Here is a 14,431-nt window from a genome sequence, read left to right on the forward strand (position 1 = left end):
TCCAAATTAGCATTCATTTAGTATTAACAAAATATCAACAAAATGAATAGAAACAAGATAACTATTTCTTATTACGTTGCAATACAATTATCCATGAAATTGGAATTTCAACTTCTTTTTATCTATGTTTGATTCCATACTAAATGTTGCAATAATTACGCTTATAATGTATAAGATCATATATCATAGTTAATATGCCCATAAAATTTATGTTTATTATCTCATTATATGTCGAATAGTCTTCTAACAAAAAGACTAATTATTTTTTGCTAGTAAATAAGAAGATAAGAAAAAAAAAACCATTCAATGAAGGTTATTTAGTAAGCCTATGAATGCCATAGGTAGAATACAGTAATCACTCCTAAGTTTAGGGACCAAGTTAGGTTTAGAAACCAAGCTGATCAGTTTTGAACAATTTTAGATCTAATTAGCAATAGCATTAGCCCAAAAACACTCAACCTTATAAATTATAAGGTGACCCCACTATGTTCTCCAAAAAATAAAATAAAATAAAAGCAAGCAACCACACAGCCACTGGCCCACTACCCCTTAACTCATTAAATAAACAACTATTACAAGACAAAACACCAAAAGTCTAAAACTATTGAAGCCATATCATTACAGTAAAGTGAGAGAGTGATCAGATAAAGTAATTGAGAGAGAGAGAGAGAACAAAGACTTTGAGAGAAAATACCAATGAGCAGCAGATTGGGCCGCTGCCAGTGTGATGCAAATTGCAACATTGAAGATGAATCTCACTTGCATGGAATGGATGTGTGGCAGTGTGGTGTGGGTGTGGCTTGTACTGCTATGCCACAGTGAAGGAGACAAGAGTCTCTTTATTCAACTGGTATGAGGTATTAGTATGGATTTAGGGATTTTTTTATATAAAAAAGTTAATAGTAATAGGATCTGTCAATTTGATTTTTTTTTTTTCTTGTTTTTGAAGGGCTAAAAATGGGCCAAAGATCTATATTTTTGTTATTGTTCGGGCAAGGATCATACTAGGGGGGCCAAAAAGAATTTTCTTGGGCCAGATACTAGAATCTCATGTAAATATATGTGGTACTTAAAAAAAAAAAAAAAAAAAAAAAAATCTAGGGGGGCCATGGCCCCCCATGGTCCATGAATAGCTCCGTCCCTGCACATCATCACCCACCATTGTGGCCCATAGATGAAGCACCCACACCATTGTGGCAATAGTAGCATAGCCCTCTCTCCTCCATGAACACCTTTGCTTCAACTGTGAAAAGTCACATTTCATCAAATGCCCATTAGAACCAAGTGCTACAAAGAGCATGTGGTCTTGAGTTTGAACCCCTACCTCTACTCTCCTTCTCATTTGAAAAGTTAAAAAATCCTTCTTGTTTTTTTTTTGATAAGTAATAAGAATTCATTGATAGAAAAAAAAGATACACCAAGCACACAGGAAGTATACAAGGGGGAGCAAGTCAAGAATGAAAATTACAAAGGTCAAGTAAATCCAAAATAGAAAAAGGATGGTTTCTCCACACAGAGAACCAATCAAGTAAGGTTCGGAAGAAAAGAAGCTTGAGGTCAGGCAAAGCACGCTCAGAGTCTTCAAAACATCTACTATTCCTTTCCTTCCAAATACACCACATCAAGCAAAGAGGAATGATCTTCCAAATGGCTCCATTGCGGAGGCGACCAAAGTGACCTTGCCAACAAGCAAAGAGACCAACAACAGACGAGGGCATGATCCAACACACGCCAAATAAACCAAAAACCATATTCCATAACTCCAAGGCAACCGGGCAATGAAGGAAAAGATGGTCAACGGTTTCACTACTACGCTTGCACATATAACACCAATCCAAAATGCAAATCTTTCTTTTCCTAAGATTGTCAATAGTCAAACATTTCCCCAAGGCTGCGGTCCAGACAAAAAAAGCCACTCTAGAGGGGATCTTCTGCTTCCAAATATTTTTCCAAGGGAAAAAATGCTCACTATGACCAACAAGAAGATGATAGTAAGAACTAACCGTGAACCCCTTACTCTTACAAGGCAGCCAAAGTCTCTTATCCTCCTCAATTCCCCTTACGGGAGTGCTATAAATGGAGTTGATGAAGCTCCTGAAAGCTTCCAATTCACGATTATGCACCTCCCTACAAAACTGAATCTCCCAATGGAGTACTCCATTGGAGAATCTCATAAGATCCGCCACACTTGCCTCTTTGCTACTGCTTATCCTATATAAATCGGGAAAGCGGACAGCGAGAGAGGAAGTCCCACACCAACGATCAAGCCAAAACTGCACTTTTGAACCATCACCAATCTCAAACATAAAAAACCGAGATAAAGAGTGCCACCCCCTGCTAATATTTTTCCACAAGCTGACACCATAAGGACTAGAGGAAGAGCTAGAACACCAACCACCCCGATCACAACCATATTTTACCTCTATCACTTGACGCCAGAGAGCATCCCTTTCTAGCCCGAATCTCCAAAGCCATTTCCCTAAAAGAGCTATATTGAAAGTTCTCAGGTTCCTAATCCCTAAACCACCTGAAGAAAGCGGGGTACACACCGTAGACCAATCAACCAAATGAAATTTGGGCTCATCTCCTAGGCCACCCCACAGAAAGTCCCGCTGAAGTCTAGCAATACGGTTGGCCACAGAGGCAGGAATAGGGAATAAGGAGAGAAAATAGGTAGGAAGGTTAGAGAGCGTGCTTTTAATTAAAGTGACTCTACCTCCCTTAGATAAATATAATTTTTTCCAGCCTGCTAATTTTCTTTCCATCTTCTCAAGAATTGGGTTCCAAATAGACTTGTCTTTGAATTTTGCCCCCAAAGGAAGACCCAAATATTTCATTGGGAGAGACCCTTGATTGCAGCCTAAGATAGCCACCAAAAGATCCATGTTATGGACAGCCCCCACAGCCACCAGCTCAGACTTACCCAAATTGACCTTCAGACCAGACACAGCCTCAAACCAAATGAGCACTATACGGAGAATCAGCAGATGATCAATATTAGCATCACAGAAAATAAGAGTATCATCAGCGAAGAGGAGATGAGAAACCATCAGAGATCTACCAGTAGGAGCACCTGCATTAAAACCTGACAAGCGACCTTCAAGGACCGCCTTATCCAACATCCTACTGAGAGCCTCCATAACCAGAACAAATAATAAGGGAGATAAAGGATCACCTTGCCGTAACCCCCTAGAACTTCCAAAGAACCCATGGGGAGTACCGTTAATAAGGATAGAAAAACGAACAGTAGATAAACAAAAAGAGATCCAACGCCTCCACCTATCAGGAAAGCCACAACGCTCAAGCAGGAGGGTAAGAAAGCTCCAGTTCACATGATCGAAAGCTTTCTCAATGTCCAGTTTACATAGCAGCCCTGTTTGACCAGACTTCAGTCTACTGTCAAGACACTCATTAGCTATGAGGATAGAGTCGAGAATTTGCCTATTAAGAATAAAGGCATTCTGAGGAGCGGAGATGATCTCGCCTAAAACCAAGCGCATGCGAGAAGCCAAAACTTTAGCAAGAATTTTATAAACTCCCCCAACGAGGCTAATAGGCCGATAGTCTTTTATTTCCACAGCTGCGGCTTTTTTTGGAATAAGAGCAATGAAGGTTGCATTCAAGCTTTTTTCAAACTGGCCAGTGACATGGAAGTGATGGAACACCGCCATGATGTCTGTTTTGAGAATCCCCCAACAAGCTTGAAAGAAAGCCATCGAAAAACCGTCAGGCCCAGGAGATTTATCCCCATTAAACTCCTTGATGACCTCTAAAACCTCAGATTCCTCGAAAGGTTTTTCTAACCAATCCGCATTGTCCCCAGAGATACAAGGGAAGTCCAAAGCATCCGGAAAAGGGCGCTGCACTTGCTGCTCAGAGTAAAGGTGTATAAAGAATTGTTCAATATGTTCAACAATCCTATCCTGGTTGGTAGTCTCAGCCCCATCAATCATAAGGGTTTCAATACAATTGTTTCTTCTATTAGAATTAGCCATTCTATGAAAAAACTTTGTATTAGAGTCACCCTCCTTTAAAAATAATATTTTGGACTTTTGCCTCCAACTAACCTCCTCAAGCAAGGCAGCCTTCTCAAGATCGACACGAAGGGAAGCTTGATCCAATTTTTCCTCTTCAGATAAGGGTTGAAAGTCCTCTTTGACATCTAAAGCATTCAACTTACTCCATAGTAGCTGCTTCTTTGCTGAGATATTCATCTAAGGCATTATTTATAAAAGAGGGGGATAACAACACATGGTTTTTTCATTGACTTGTTAACTCTCACAAATGGACCAATCATATGGGAGGTGTGGAGGTAGAGGGTAGTTTTTATGAGGGTGACTCAAATATTCAGGATTAGGTGTTGGAATTTTATAAGAAATTATATCAAGAGCTTGAATATTGGAGGCCTACTATTGATGGCTTAGAGTTTGCCTGTTTAGATGAAGCCGTGAGGCTATCGCTAGAGAGGGAGTTTGAGGAGGAGATTCTTGCAGCACTTAAGGAGGTTGAGGGTGACAAAGCCCTTAGGCCTGATGGTTTTACTATGGCTTTCTTCTAAAAATGTTAGGGTTTACTTGAAGGGTATGTTGTGACTTTTTTTTGTTGCAATTTTTCTTAAACATTGAATCTTTGAAAAGTCTCTCATAGCCACTTTTCTATGTTTGATCCCTAAGAAGACTAATGCAATCAATATTAAGGACTTCCGTCCTATTAGTCTTGTGGGTAGGCTATATAAGCTCTTAGCTGAGGTGCTAGCACATAAACTTTGTAGTGTTTTGGATAAGCTTATATTGATTCCTATAATTCATTTGTTAGAGGGAGATTGATTCATGATTTTGGTCTCATTGCAAATGAATGTTTGGATAGTAGAGTGAAGAGTGGTATATGATCATGTGACTTGGAATGCTTTGTTTTACCTTATGGAGAGGACGAGTTTTGGGGAGAAGTGGGGGAGGTGGATGAAGGCCAGTATTTCTACAGTTAGGTTCTCAATTCTTTTTAATGGGTCTCTAGTTGGGTTTTTTCAGTAGCTCTAGTGGCCTTCGTCAAGGGCCCCCTTGTCTCCACACTTATTCCTATTGGTGATGGAGGTGTTGAGTAGGTTATTGAAGAGAATGGAGGAGAGTGGTTTGTTGAAGAATATTAGGGCGGGCACAAAGAGCTTCTTTGGTCAGGTGGTGTATGCTGCGGGATAGGGTCATTGTATTTGGTTCTTGCATGATTTGTGGAGTGGGAATATTCCTCTTATGGAGTTTAACCCCAATCTATTTGCTTGCTTTGTATCTAAGGAAGTTTGGATTTTTGAGTTGCTTATGCCTACATTAGAAGGGGGAAGTAGAAGCTGGAATCTTCAATTCTACCAAGCTTTTCATGGCTAGGAGTTTTTTTTTTTTCTTTTTTTCTTTTTTTTTTTTGGGGGGGGGGGGGGGGGGGTAACTTTTTTTTGAGCTTCTTTATTCTAATATTCCAAGGGGTGAAGGTGATGGTACTTTGACTTGGTAGTTGACTCGGAATGGTGTTTTTGATGTGTGCTCTTACTATAATTTTTTATCTGGTCCATTTATTGAGTCTTTCTCTCGAAAGAGCATTTGATGTGTAAATATACCTAAAATTATGTCTTTCTTTTTATGGACAACAACTTAGGGTGGGATTCTTACCATTGATAATCTTGTTATGAGGGGACTACCTCTAGTTAATTGGTGTTGGTTGTGTCGTGATGGGAAAACTGTGGATCATCTTTTGCTTCATTGTAAGTTTGCTTATGCTTTGTGGAGTGAAGTTCTTCTAATGTTTCCTTTGGGATCCAGTGGGTGATACCAAAAATAGTTGATTCTCTTCTTTTTGCATGGAGGAGTTGGTTGGAGAAACAATTTTCAAGTAATTGGAATATGGTACCAGTATGTATAATGTGGTTAATATGGCAGGAAAGCAATACGCATACTTTTTCGAAGATACTAAGACACCTTTAGATCTCTTGAAGCCTCTGCTTGTTGGGACTTTGTTTGATTGGTCTTGAATTTGGGGTTTTACACAATGTTTTTCCATTTCTAATTTCCTACAATCTGTTAGAACTTCTTGATTTTTTTTGTGATTGTTTCAAGTACAGTGTGTTCATCATCGTGAACATTATGTAACTTTTTATTCAATAAAATTTCTATTACCTATAAGGAAAAGGAAAAAAAAAAAAAAACAATGGTTAAGTAATTAAATTTTCTATTTCCTTTACAACTTAAACTTTTTGGACAATTGGTATTATATCAATATGCAACTTTAATTATACTATATAAGGTATCACTTGTTCTCTCTGATTCACCTAATTGTCCTATAATGAGAAATAGCAAATGATGGGTTTACCTATGAAAAAAACCTAAATAAGTAGTAGTTTTCTTATTTGTGGACGTGATAACTTTAGTGGTTCCATCAATACCATCTCTTCATGGCCATAGAGAACAAATATTTATTTTCCTAGTCTTTACATAATGGCCTTCATTTCCTTTTTGGTTATTTTAAAATTAAGGGTCCAGGTAACGGTTGCCTTTGACATTTGTTAATGGATTATTTTAGGAAATTTTTAATACCACTTTTATGTAAATATAAAAAACTGTTAAAAAAGTTAGTTACTTTTTTCTTTTCCCGTAAAAAGTTTCCATAAATATTTCCTAAACTAATGCACTTAGGGTATTTGTTAACTTTTCCCTTAAAATAATAATCGATTGCCAAAAAAAGTAGTAATAGTTTTTTAAACTTCCCATATTAGCCTTTGTCAACTATATTTATTACAAAAAATAATTGTTTTTTCACTTTTCAATGCAAAAGTAAGCGGTAATGTTGGAAGTTAAAAAATTGAGGTGGTTAGAAGCCTTTGAAAAGATCTTTAAAATTTGTGCATTTTCAAGTGGAACCAGTGTTATGGGGAGTAATTCAAGATGGGAGAAGTAACTCCCTTAACTTTTTTTGGTCTTTTAAGGGTTTCGATTTTATTTTTGGAACTATCACTTATCTCACAATTGTAGGATGATAACCAATTGTTGATACTGATACACAAATTGTTATTAGAAGTCAAGTGGACTCATGTTATGTTTATATTATTCAGGGTCTTATATGGTAAACTGGTCTCCAAGTTTGCAGACTGCAGTTTCAGATTTGGTAAGTTTTTGGTTTCATGTTGTTTACTTATTTTATTTATATCTCACTGTTCAAAATGAGCATTGAACCTTTTCCTTTTGTGCATAGGAAGTAGAATATTCTGAAGAATCTGGAACTCTTTATCATATCAAGTATCGTGTTGCTGGAGGTTCAAGGTAGTTACCAGACAATCTTTTCTAATCTTTTGTCGAAGATGTGTTCTTGTTATATATGAAGCATGTACTTGCTGTTAAGTAAGCAATTTTTCATCCATGCATACTGTAGTTTTTTTAATATAATTTTTCTTACCTATCAAAAATATATATATATATATATATCAATTATTTTTGGAGAGGTTCAACTATCAATTATTTGGGTTAAATTTACTGGCACAAGAACTTTGTGTATGTAAAAGTCATGATAAGTAGGATTGCTTATGTATGAAAAGATTACACCTGCTTGAATTGTAAACACCAACATTTTGAAAACCTTTGAACTAGTAAATAGTTTTGGAAAGTTGATGACATGTAGGAAATGGTCGTCCTTTTGTGGACTCATGAATCTGCAGTTTATTAGGTTGATGGCTGATTGGTGTATTTCTTTTGTACATTTCATGTACTAAGTGATAAAGAATCTCAATATTTTATAATTTTATTCTCAATAATAATCTCTCTTCTCACAACCCCCTCCCTCTTACCCCCCCCCCCCCCCCCAAAAGAAAAAAAAGAAAAAAGAAATTGAAAATTGGAAATAAAAGAAAATTCTTGATGGTGATAATCTTGAGATTTCGAAACTTGTTTATGTTTCCTTTGTCTTTTTAATTATTCAATCAATCCTTTAGAATAGATTATTATTAGAAGGTATAATTAATGTCATTTATATTTAGCACTTGAATCCTTTGGACATCTTTGTCATTTATATTGTGCAATATTACTTCATGTATGCTATATTTGTTATACATCCTAAACAGTTCTTTGTCTCTGATGTATACTTCTTGTGTACTTCGGTGACATTTTTTTTCTCATATTAAATATATCTTTCATTACTTATCAAAAAAAAAAAAAAATTGTTATACATCCTAAACAAGCTGTGTTTTATATGTTTGCACAGACTGTTTAGTAGAAGCTATGCTGTGTATTCATATGTTAACTTTTATTTGTCTTTTAGGAGTGACTATTTGACAATAGCAACAACACGTCCTGAAACTTTATTTGGTGATGTAGCTATTGCAGTGCATCCAAAGGTAGGGTAATTTGCTAACTGCGCAAGCTCGCACTTTTAGTTTAAAGGAATGAGCCCAGTGCTTGGAATTTATGCTTTGTTTATATTGTTGTGTTTATATTGTTGTCATCATGGTTTTAAATTGTCTACATTAAGGTGAAGAAAGTAAGATGCCATTAGTCATGTTCATACTTATTCTGAATGTTATGACAACAAGGTTTAATTCAAATGGCACTTTCTCTACTTGGTGAATGGTGATGTCATGAGTTCAAAACCCATTGGATGTATGTGTTAATTACATTGATAGTTCATTTAGAAGGAAGTAGTTGAAAAGGACTGGGATTTCATTTTTTTTGTTTAAAATAAAGTGACAATTCTTCTATTTATGAAATTTATGGTTGAATTTAGCCTTTATTAATCTATGGATTTGAAATGATTTTGTGTAGATGTTATTTTAAATCTATAACATCATAAGTGCTTTTGTTAGAGAAAAATCCTCAAAACTCAAAGCCATCACATATATTCATTTAAAGCAATTTATACTATCAATTGTGCTTCAAACTTTGATTTTAAATCCTCAAATCCAAATGAAACAACCTAAAAGATTTTTGTAGTTGTTCAGTATGTTGAATTCTGGTTATCTAGAAAGATGGGAATAATTTACAGTGCATTAGAAACAAATAAATTTTTGGAAGTAGCAATGAAATTACCAGAAAAAGTATGACTCTTATGGTCTTATTTCAATGGAATGTTGCAAATATGGTCTTAAAAATGACAGTGAAATCACCATTGATTTTTTTTTTTTTTAGTGTCAACTACCTTTTTTAATGTAATTTTTTTTTTCACTTAAAATAATATTTTTCATGCTTTTTCGTCTTTTTTATATGAACAAAAAGTTATATTTGGATGTGTATAATGTGTATCCTTAAATTTCTTTGAATATGACATAATAGCAATAATTCTGAAATAAAATGCTAGACCCATTCTTTGGGAGTGTGTTCCACTGCAGTGGGAAAATGAAAATGTCTTTACAAATGACATCAGCAACTATGTTTGGAAAATTGACATTGACTCTAAGTCATGCACTCCCTATATTTCCTGCCCACCCCCCCCCCCTTCTTTTTCTGGTACTTTTTCCATCCTATAGATATTTTCACAAGACTTCTATATTTGTTTACTTTTGCAGGATGATCGGTATTCTAAGTATGTAGGTATGATGGCAATTGTGCCTATGACATATGGCCGTCACATCCCTATAATCTCTGACAGGGTAAAAAGCATCTTGATGATATTTATTTAAGTATTCCATTTTTAGCTTGTTTTATTGGTGGTATGATGTTAAGTGCTCCTGGTGCTTAAAATTTCATTTGGTCTATGCACTGTACTGCAATAGTAGTTTTGAGGACAAATTTTGAAGCAGAACAATGGAATTGATAAATAATTAGATGCTTCATGGCATGGTGCTTGGGCCTTTGTTCCTTTTGACAATAAATTTCAGCTTTTGTGGGAGTTTTTTTGTCTACCAACGGTCCCTGACCTAGGTTTAGTCTGCTTTTAAGCTTTTTCACCTTCTTATTGTTGTTAATACATTTGTCCACAATAGTTTGGTAGTGCTTTTCTTTAATTTGGTGTACAGTTGATGACTGTTTGCTGATGTTCACAATGTGTAAGAGTACTTAAACTTTTAAAGAAAGCAAATTGATGGTGAATCCTTAATTCCTATCTAGTAAGGCGTGCTCGATGCTCATCCTTTCATGGAGCAAGCTTGATTGACACTGGGCTGACTGGCCTAGGTGTTAGAAAATATTATTTTCCTCAAAAAAATTGTGACATGTTTATCAAACTGGACTTTGAACCTGTCCATGATTGGCTAGTTATTAAAATTTAATTCATAAAAATAGCTTTTTTACTTGTTATCCAATTTTTAATGCATAAAATAGCTCAAGACCTTGACTATTGAGGCCTACCTGGTCTCACAAGTCATAATTGCCTTTTGGGCCATGAGCCTTGTAGCTCAACTGGCACCTCCTGGTGTTTCCAATGGGGACGTCCAAGGTTCAAATCCCTTCACCCCTAATTATTGCATTATCAAAAACAAGTCATAATTGCCTTTTGGGATCTTTTTTGGTTCCTAGAAAATGAATATGTTGTAAGTTTATCAAATTTTACAAAACAAATATATTTTCTGAACTTTTTTTATTTATAATTGGCTCCTGATTAATTGATGAGGATCAGTGGCCAACTCCAATTTAGTTAGGATCGGATTAGTTGAGTTGATGTATTTTCTTAATTTTTTGATTTGTCATTTAAAGCTTATTTCATATAATTCCTGGATTGTAATCCATCTTCTGGATTTATTTCTAAATCTGACAGCATGTTGACAAAGATTTTGGAACTGGTGTGTTGAAGATAAGCCCTGGACATGATCATAATGATTATCTTCTTGCTAGAAAGCTTGGTCTCCCAATACTTAACATAATGAACAAGGACGGGACACTTAACAAGGTTGCGGGATTGTACTGGTAAACTTTGCTTTATTTTGTTATTGAACAGTATTTTGGAGAAACCTTTCTATATTGCACCTAATATATGGCATTGACACCTATGATAATAGTGGCCTTGATCGGTTTGAGGCCCGGAAGAAACTATGGGCAGAACTGGAGGAGACCGGCTTAGCTGTAAAACAGGAAGCGCACACCCTGCGAGTTCCCAGATCTCAACGTGGAGGAGAAGTGAGATAATACTGTATTTCACATTTTTGTTTTTGAAAATTTGATACAGGTAACAGTTAACTATTTCTTTGGGGATTTGCTCTCTCTCTCTCCCCCCCCCCCCCCCCCCCTTCTTTTCTCCTAGATTATAGAGCCACTTGTAAGCAAGCAGTGGTTTGTTACAATGGAGCCCCTGGCTGAGAAAGCCCTTCGTGCAGTTGAAAGAGGAGAGTTAACCATCATTCCTGAAAGGTTTGAGAAGGTATATGTTGTGTGTGTGTGTGGCTTCATATTGATTTGATTCACTTGCAATAAAAACTTCTTTTATTAATCTTGATTTTCTTCTTGGTGTCTTTTTGCTTTTGCCTTGCTGTAACTTCCAATTTGTGGAGCTTTTGGCTTGCTGTCTAATGCTTTTCCATTTGATTTTGGTCTCTCTTAGTCATTCTTCACCCCAACCTTACAGATGGATTTTTCAACTCATTATATGAAAATATCTATATATTTTTATTATTATTTACCATAAGTATTTTAATGAGTAATGCTACATAGTACATACACAACAATTTTCACAATAGAGGAGTTGGCAGGTTTCTATTGGTTCTCATTTTACTATCACTTTATCATCTGCCATTCACAACTTGCCACCTCGACAGTTGTGAATTTTATGAAAATTGTTGTGACTCAAGACTTATGGTTATAATATCATTAATTATCCTCAACCTGATCTACTTTGTACTGCAGATTTACAATCACTGGTTATCAAACATTAAGGACTGGTGTATAAGCAGACAACTCTGGTGGGGACACCGCATACCAGTTTGGTACATTGTGGGAAAAGACTGTGAAGAAGAATATATAGTTGCTAGGAGTGCTGATGAAGCGCTTGAGAAAGCTCGTGCGAAGTATGGAAACGATGTAGAAATCTATCAAGATCCAGATGTTCTTGACACTTGGTTTTCCAGGTCTATTTCTGAAAGATTAATAAGAATTCATGTCTTTTTCTTGTGCACACATTATACACTTTAGAGTACAAATGATACCACTTAACTAAATAATCCATAAATTTTTTTCTCAATGTGTGATTAAATGTGCACTTTTCCGATTTGTTGGAAGTTGGTTAAAGTATAGTTCTAACTAGAAAAGATGAGATCTTAAAGAGCTGTACATAAACAAAACAAATAAGCTAAAAGAAAAAATTTCTGGCAAACAAGCTCTCAATTTAATTGTGTTTGCATGAATTTGGCGTACTTAAAGAGTGGCTTATGATTTGGAAATTGGAAGAAGTTGTTACTCAAACTGTTCTGCCGTAAGAGACCACAATTTTTATGGTTTTAGCTATTATGTGTTTGTCTTTTATTTTATTTTATTTTTTTCGAGTATTCATCTTTTTCCTTTCTTGGTCTTGGATAATTTGACCGGAGGAAATGGTGAATATTAGACAAAGTAATAGTTGCAATAAGTTATGTTCCATTATGTCCTCTAGTTTACCTACGTATATTTTTTGTCTCTTTTTCCCTTGTCTATAGGTTTGAGTTTCGTTTATTTAGTAAATTGGCATAGAGTACCAACCCCTATCTAGATGGGTGGGTTAGGGATTAAGAAGTTGGTGGTGTTTAATCAGGCATCATTGGGAAGGTGGTTATGACATTATGGGGTGGAAAAGGAGTCCTCATTAAAAATAAGGGTAAATTGCAAAGTGCACCCCTAAAGATTGGGTTTACTTGGATTTTACCTCTTGAAGTTGGGAAAATTGGATTTTACACCTTAAAGTTTTCCTACATTAGCTAAAGCAGCCCCTCCGTTAGTGACATGCTTTTGTGAATTGAGTGACATGCTAGTGTTTGACGTGTAATTTTTTGCCAAGTCAGGCTGCCACATGTTAATTGGCCCAATTGAATCGTGACACATGTATTTACCCATTACTTGTAATAAAATAACTTTAAAAAAATCTTTAAAAAAGCTTAAAATAAATATCTAAAATCTAAAAATTCATTAAAAAATTAAATAAATCTTTAAAATCTAGAAAATTAAATCATATTAATTCATTGGGACAAACTACAAAGCACTAAGAAATAATAATTACACAAATCTGACCGTGTATCAGATGAATCAAGCACCAAATCATCAAACTTATACAAAAATCCCACAGAACCTTCCCCAATTCTAAAACATCCAATCCCTCTCTCTCTCTCAAACTTAAACCTCCATGGCAGAGAGCTTAGAACTCTGCCTTTCACTGCTGCTCACAATGAACTGCCATTGACATTGTGGTGGTGGCTTTGAACTCAAACCCACCTTCTCTGTCCGTTGGGTTGTTGTGCTCTAATGGGTCATGGTGGTTGATGGGTATTTGGTTTTTGTGTTCTGATGGGTCACAACAGTCAGTGGGTATGGGTTTTTTTGTGGTTTGATGGATTACGATGGCAAGGGAGAGGATGGGTTTGCTGGGATTTTGTTGGTTTGGTTTGGTGGTTGGCTTGGGTTATCCCGCGAATGGGTTTGCTATTTGGTGAGTGGGAGGTGCTCTTGTTTGGTGGGTGCTCCAGCAGTTGGGTTTGTTTCAATGGATTTGCTTTGATGGGCTGGTGGATTTGAAAGGTTTTTGGGTTTGATGGTGTGCTGTGTTTCATGGTTTGGTTGAGTTCGGTTCAAACTGAATTGCTTTGATTGTTCAATTTGCCTGGGTTTGATTATTTTTGGGTTTGTAGTTTATGGTTTTGATTTTTTTGGTTTCGAATTTGCTGGGGAAATCAGTTTGTTGCCGATTGAATTTAATGTGTTGATTTTTTTGGGTTTGTTCATCTTTTTCATGGTGTTGGATTTTTCTGGGTTTGTTCAACCATTTTTGTGTTTATTTATTTATTTATTTTTAGTTTATGCAATTTTAAATTTTTAGAGAATTTATTTAGATAGTTTTTTTAAATGATTTTTTCAATTTTAGATATTTATTTTAGCTTTTTAAAGATTTTAAAGTTATTTTATTACAAGTAATGGGTAAGTACATGTGACACAATTCAATTGGGACAACTAACATGTGGTGGATTGACTTGGCAAAAAATATTACAAGTCAAACACCAGTGTGTCACTTAATGGCCATGTTGGTGAATCACTAATGGAGGGACTGCTTTTGCTAACGGAGGGAAAATTCAGGGAGTAAAATCTAAATTTTCAAATTTCAGAATGTAAAATCCAATCAACCCCACACTTTAGGGGTGTACTTTGCAATTTATCCTAACAACAAATATGAGAATTCTTTGGGAGGTTGATGCTCAAATGTTAGTAGGGGGTTGTATGGGGTGAGTACTTGGAAGTACTACGAGAATTTTATACATTATGAAGTTGGGGATGGCCTTAAGAGTAAGATTTTGGGA

General features: G+C 35.8%; 1 protein-coding gene across 4 annotated transcripts in view; it reads left to right on the forward strand.

The window, feature by feature from the left end:
* Positions 1-14,431, forward strand: part of LOC126693063 (valine--tRNA ligase, chloroplastic/mitochondrial 2) — a 70,401-nt gene that overhangs the window by 18,051 nt on the left and 37,919 nt on the right. For all 4 annotated transcript variants that reach the window (XM_050388923.1, XM_050388924.1, XM_050388925.1 and 1 more), the window contains 8 exons: positions 7,094-7,146; positions 7,234-7,301; positions 8,293-8,368; positions 9,533-9,616; positions 10,720-10,868; positions 10,961-11,078; positions 11,203-11,319; positions 11,802-12,022. In XM_050388923.1, coding sequence (XP_050244880.1) covers positions 7,094-7,146; positions 7,234-7,301; positions 8,293-8,368; positions 9,533-9,616; positions 10,720-10,868; positions 10,961-11,078; positions 11,203-11,319; positions 11,802-12,022 — 886 coding nt within the window. The remainder of the gene's footprint in view (positions 1-7,093; positions 7,147-7,233; positions 7,302-8,292; positions 8,369-9,532; positions 9,617-10,719; positions 10,869-10,960; positions 11,079-11,202; positions 11,320-11,801; positions 12,023-14,431) is intronic.

This window comes from Quercus robur, chromosome 7, assembly GCF_932294415.1.
Source record: "Quercus robur chromosome 7, dhQueRobu3.1, whole genome shotgun sequence".
Classification (NCBI taxonomy): Eukaryota; Viridiplantae; Streptophyta; class Magnoliopsida; order Fagales; family Fagaceae; genus Quercus; species Quercus robur.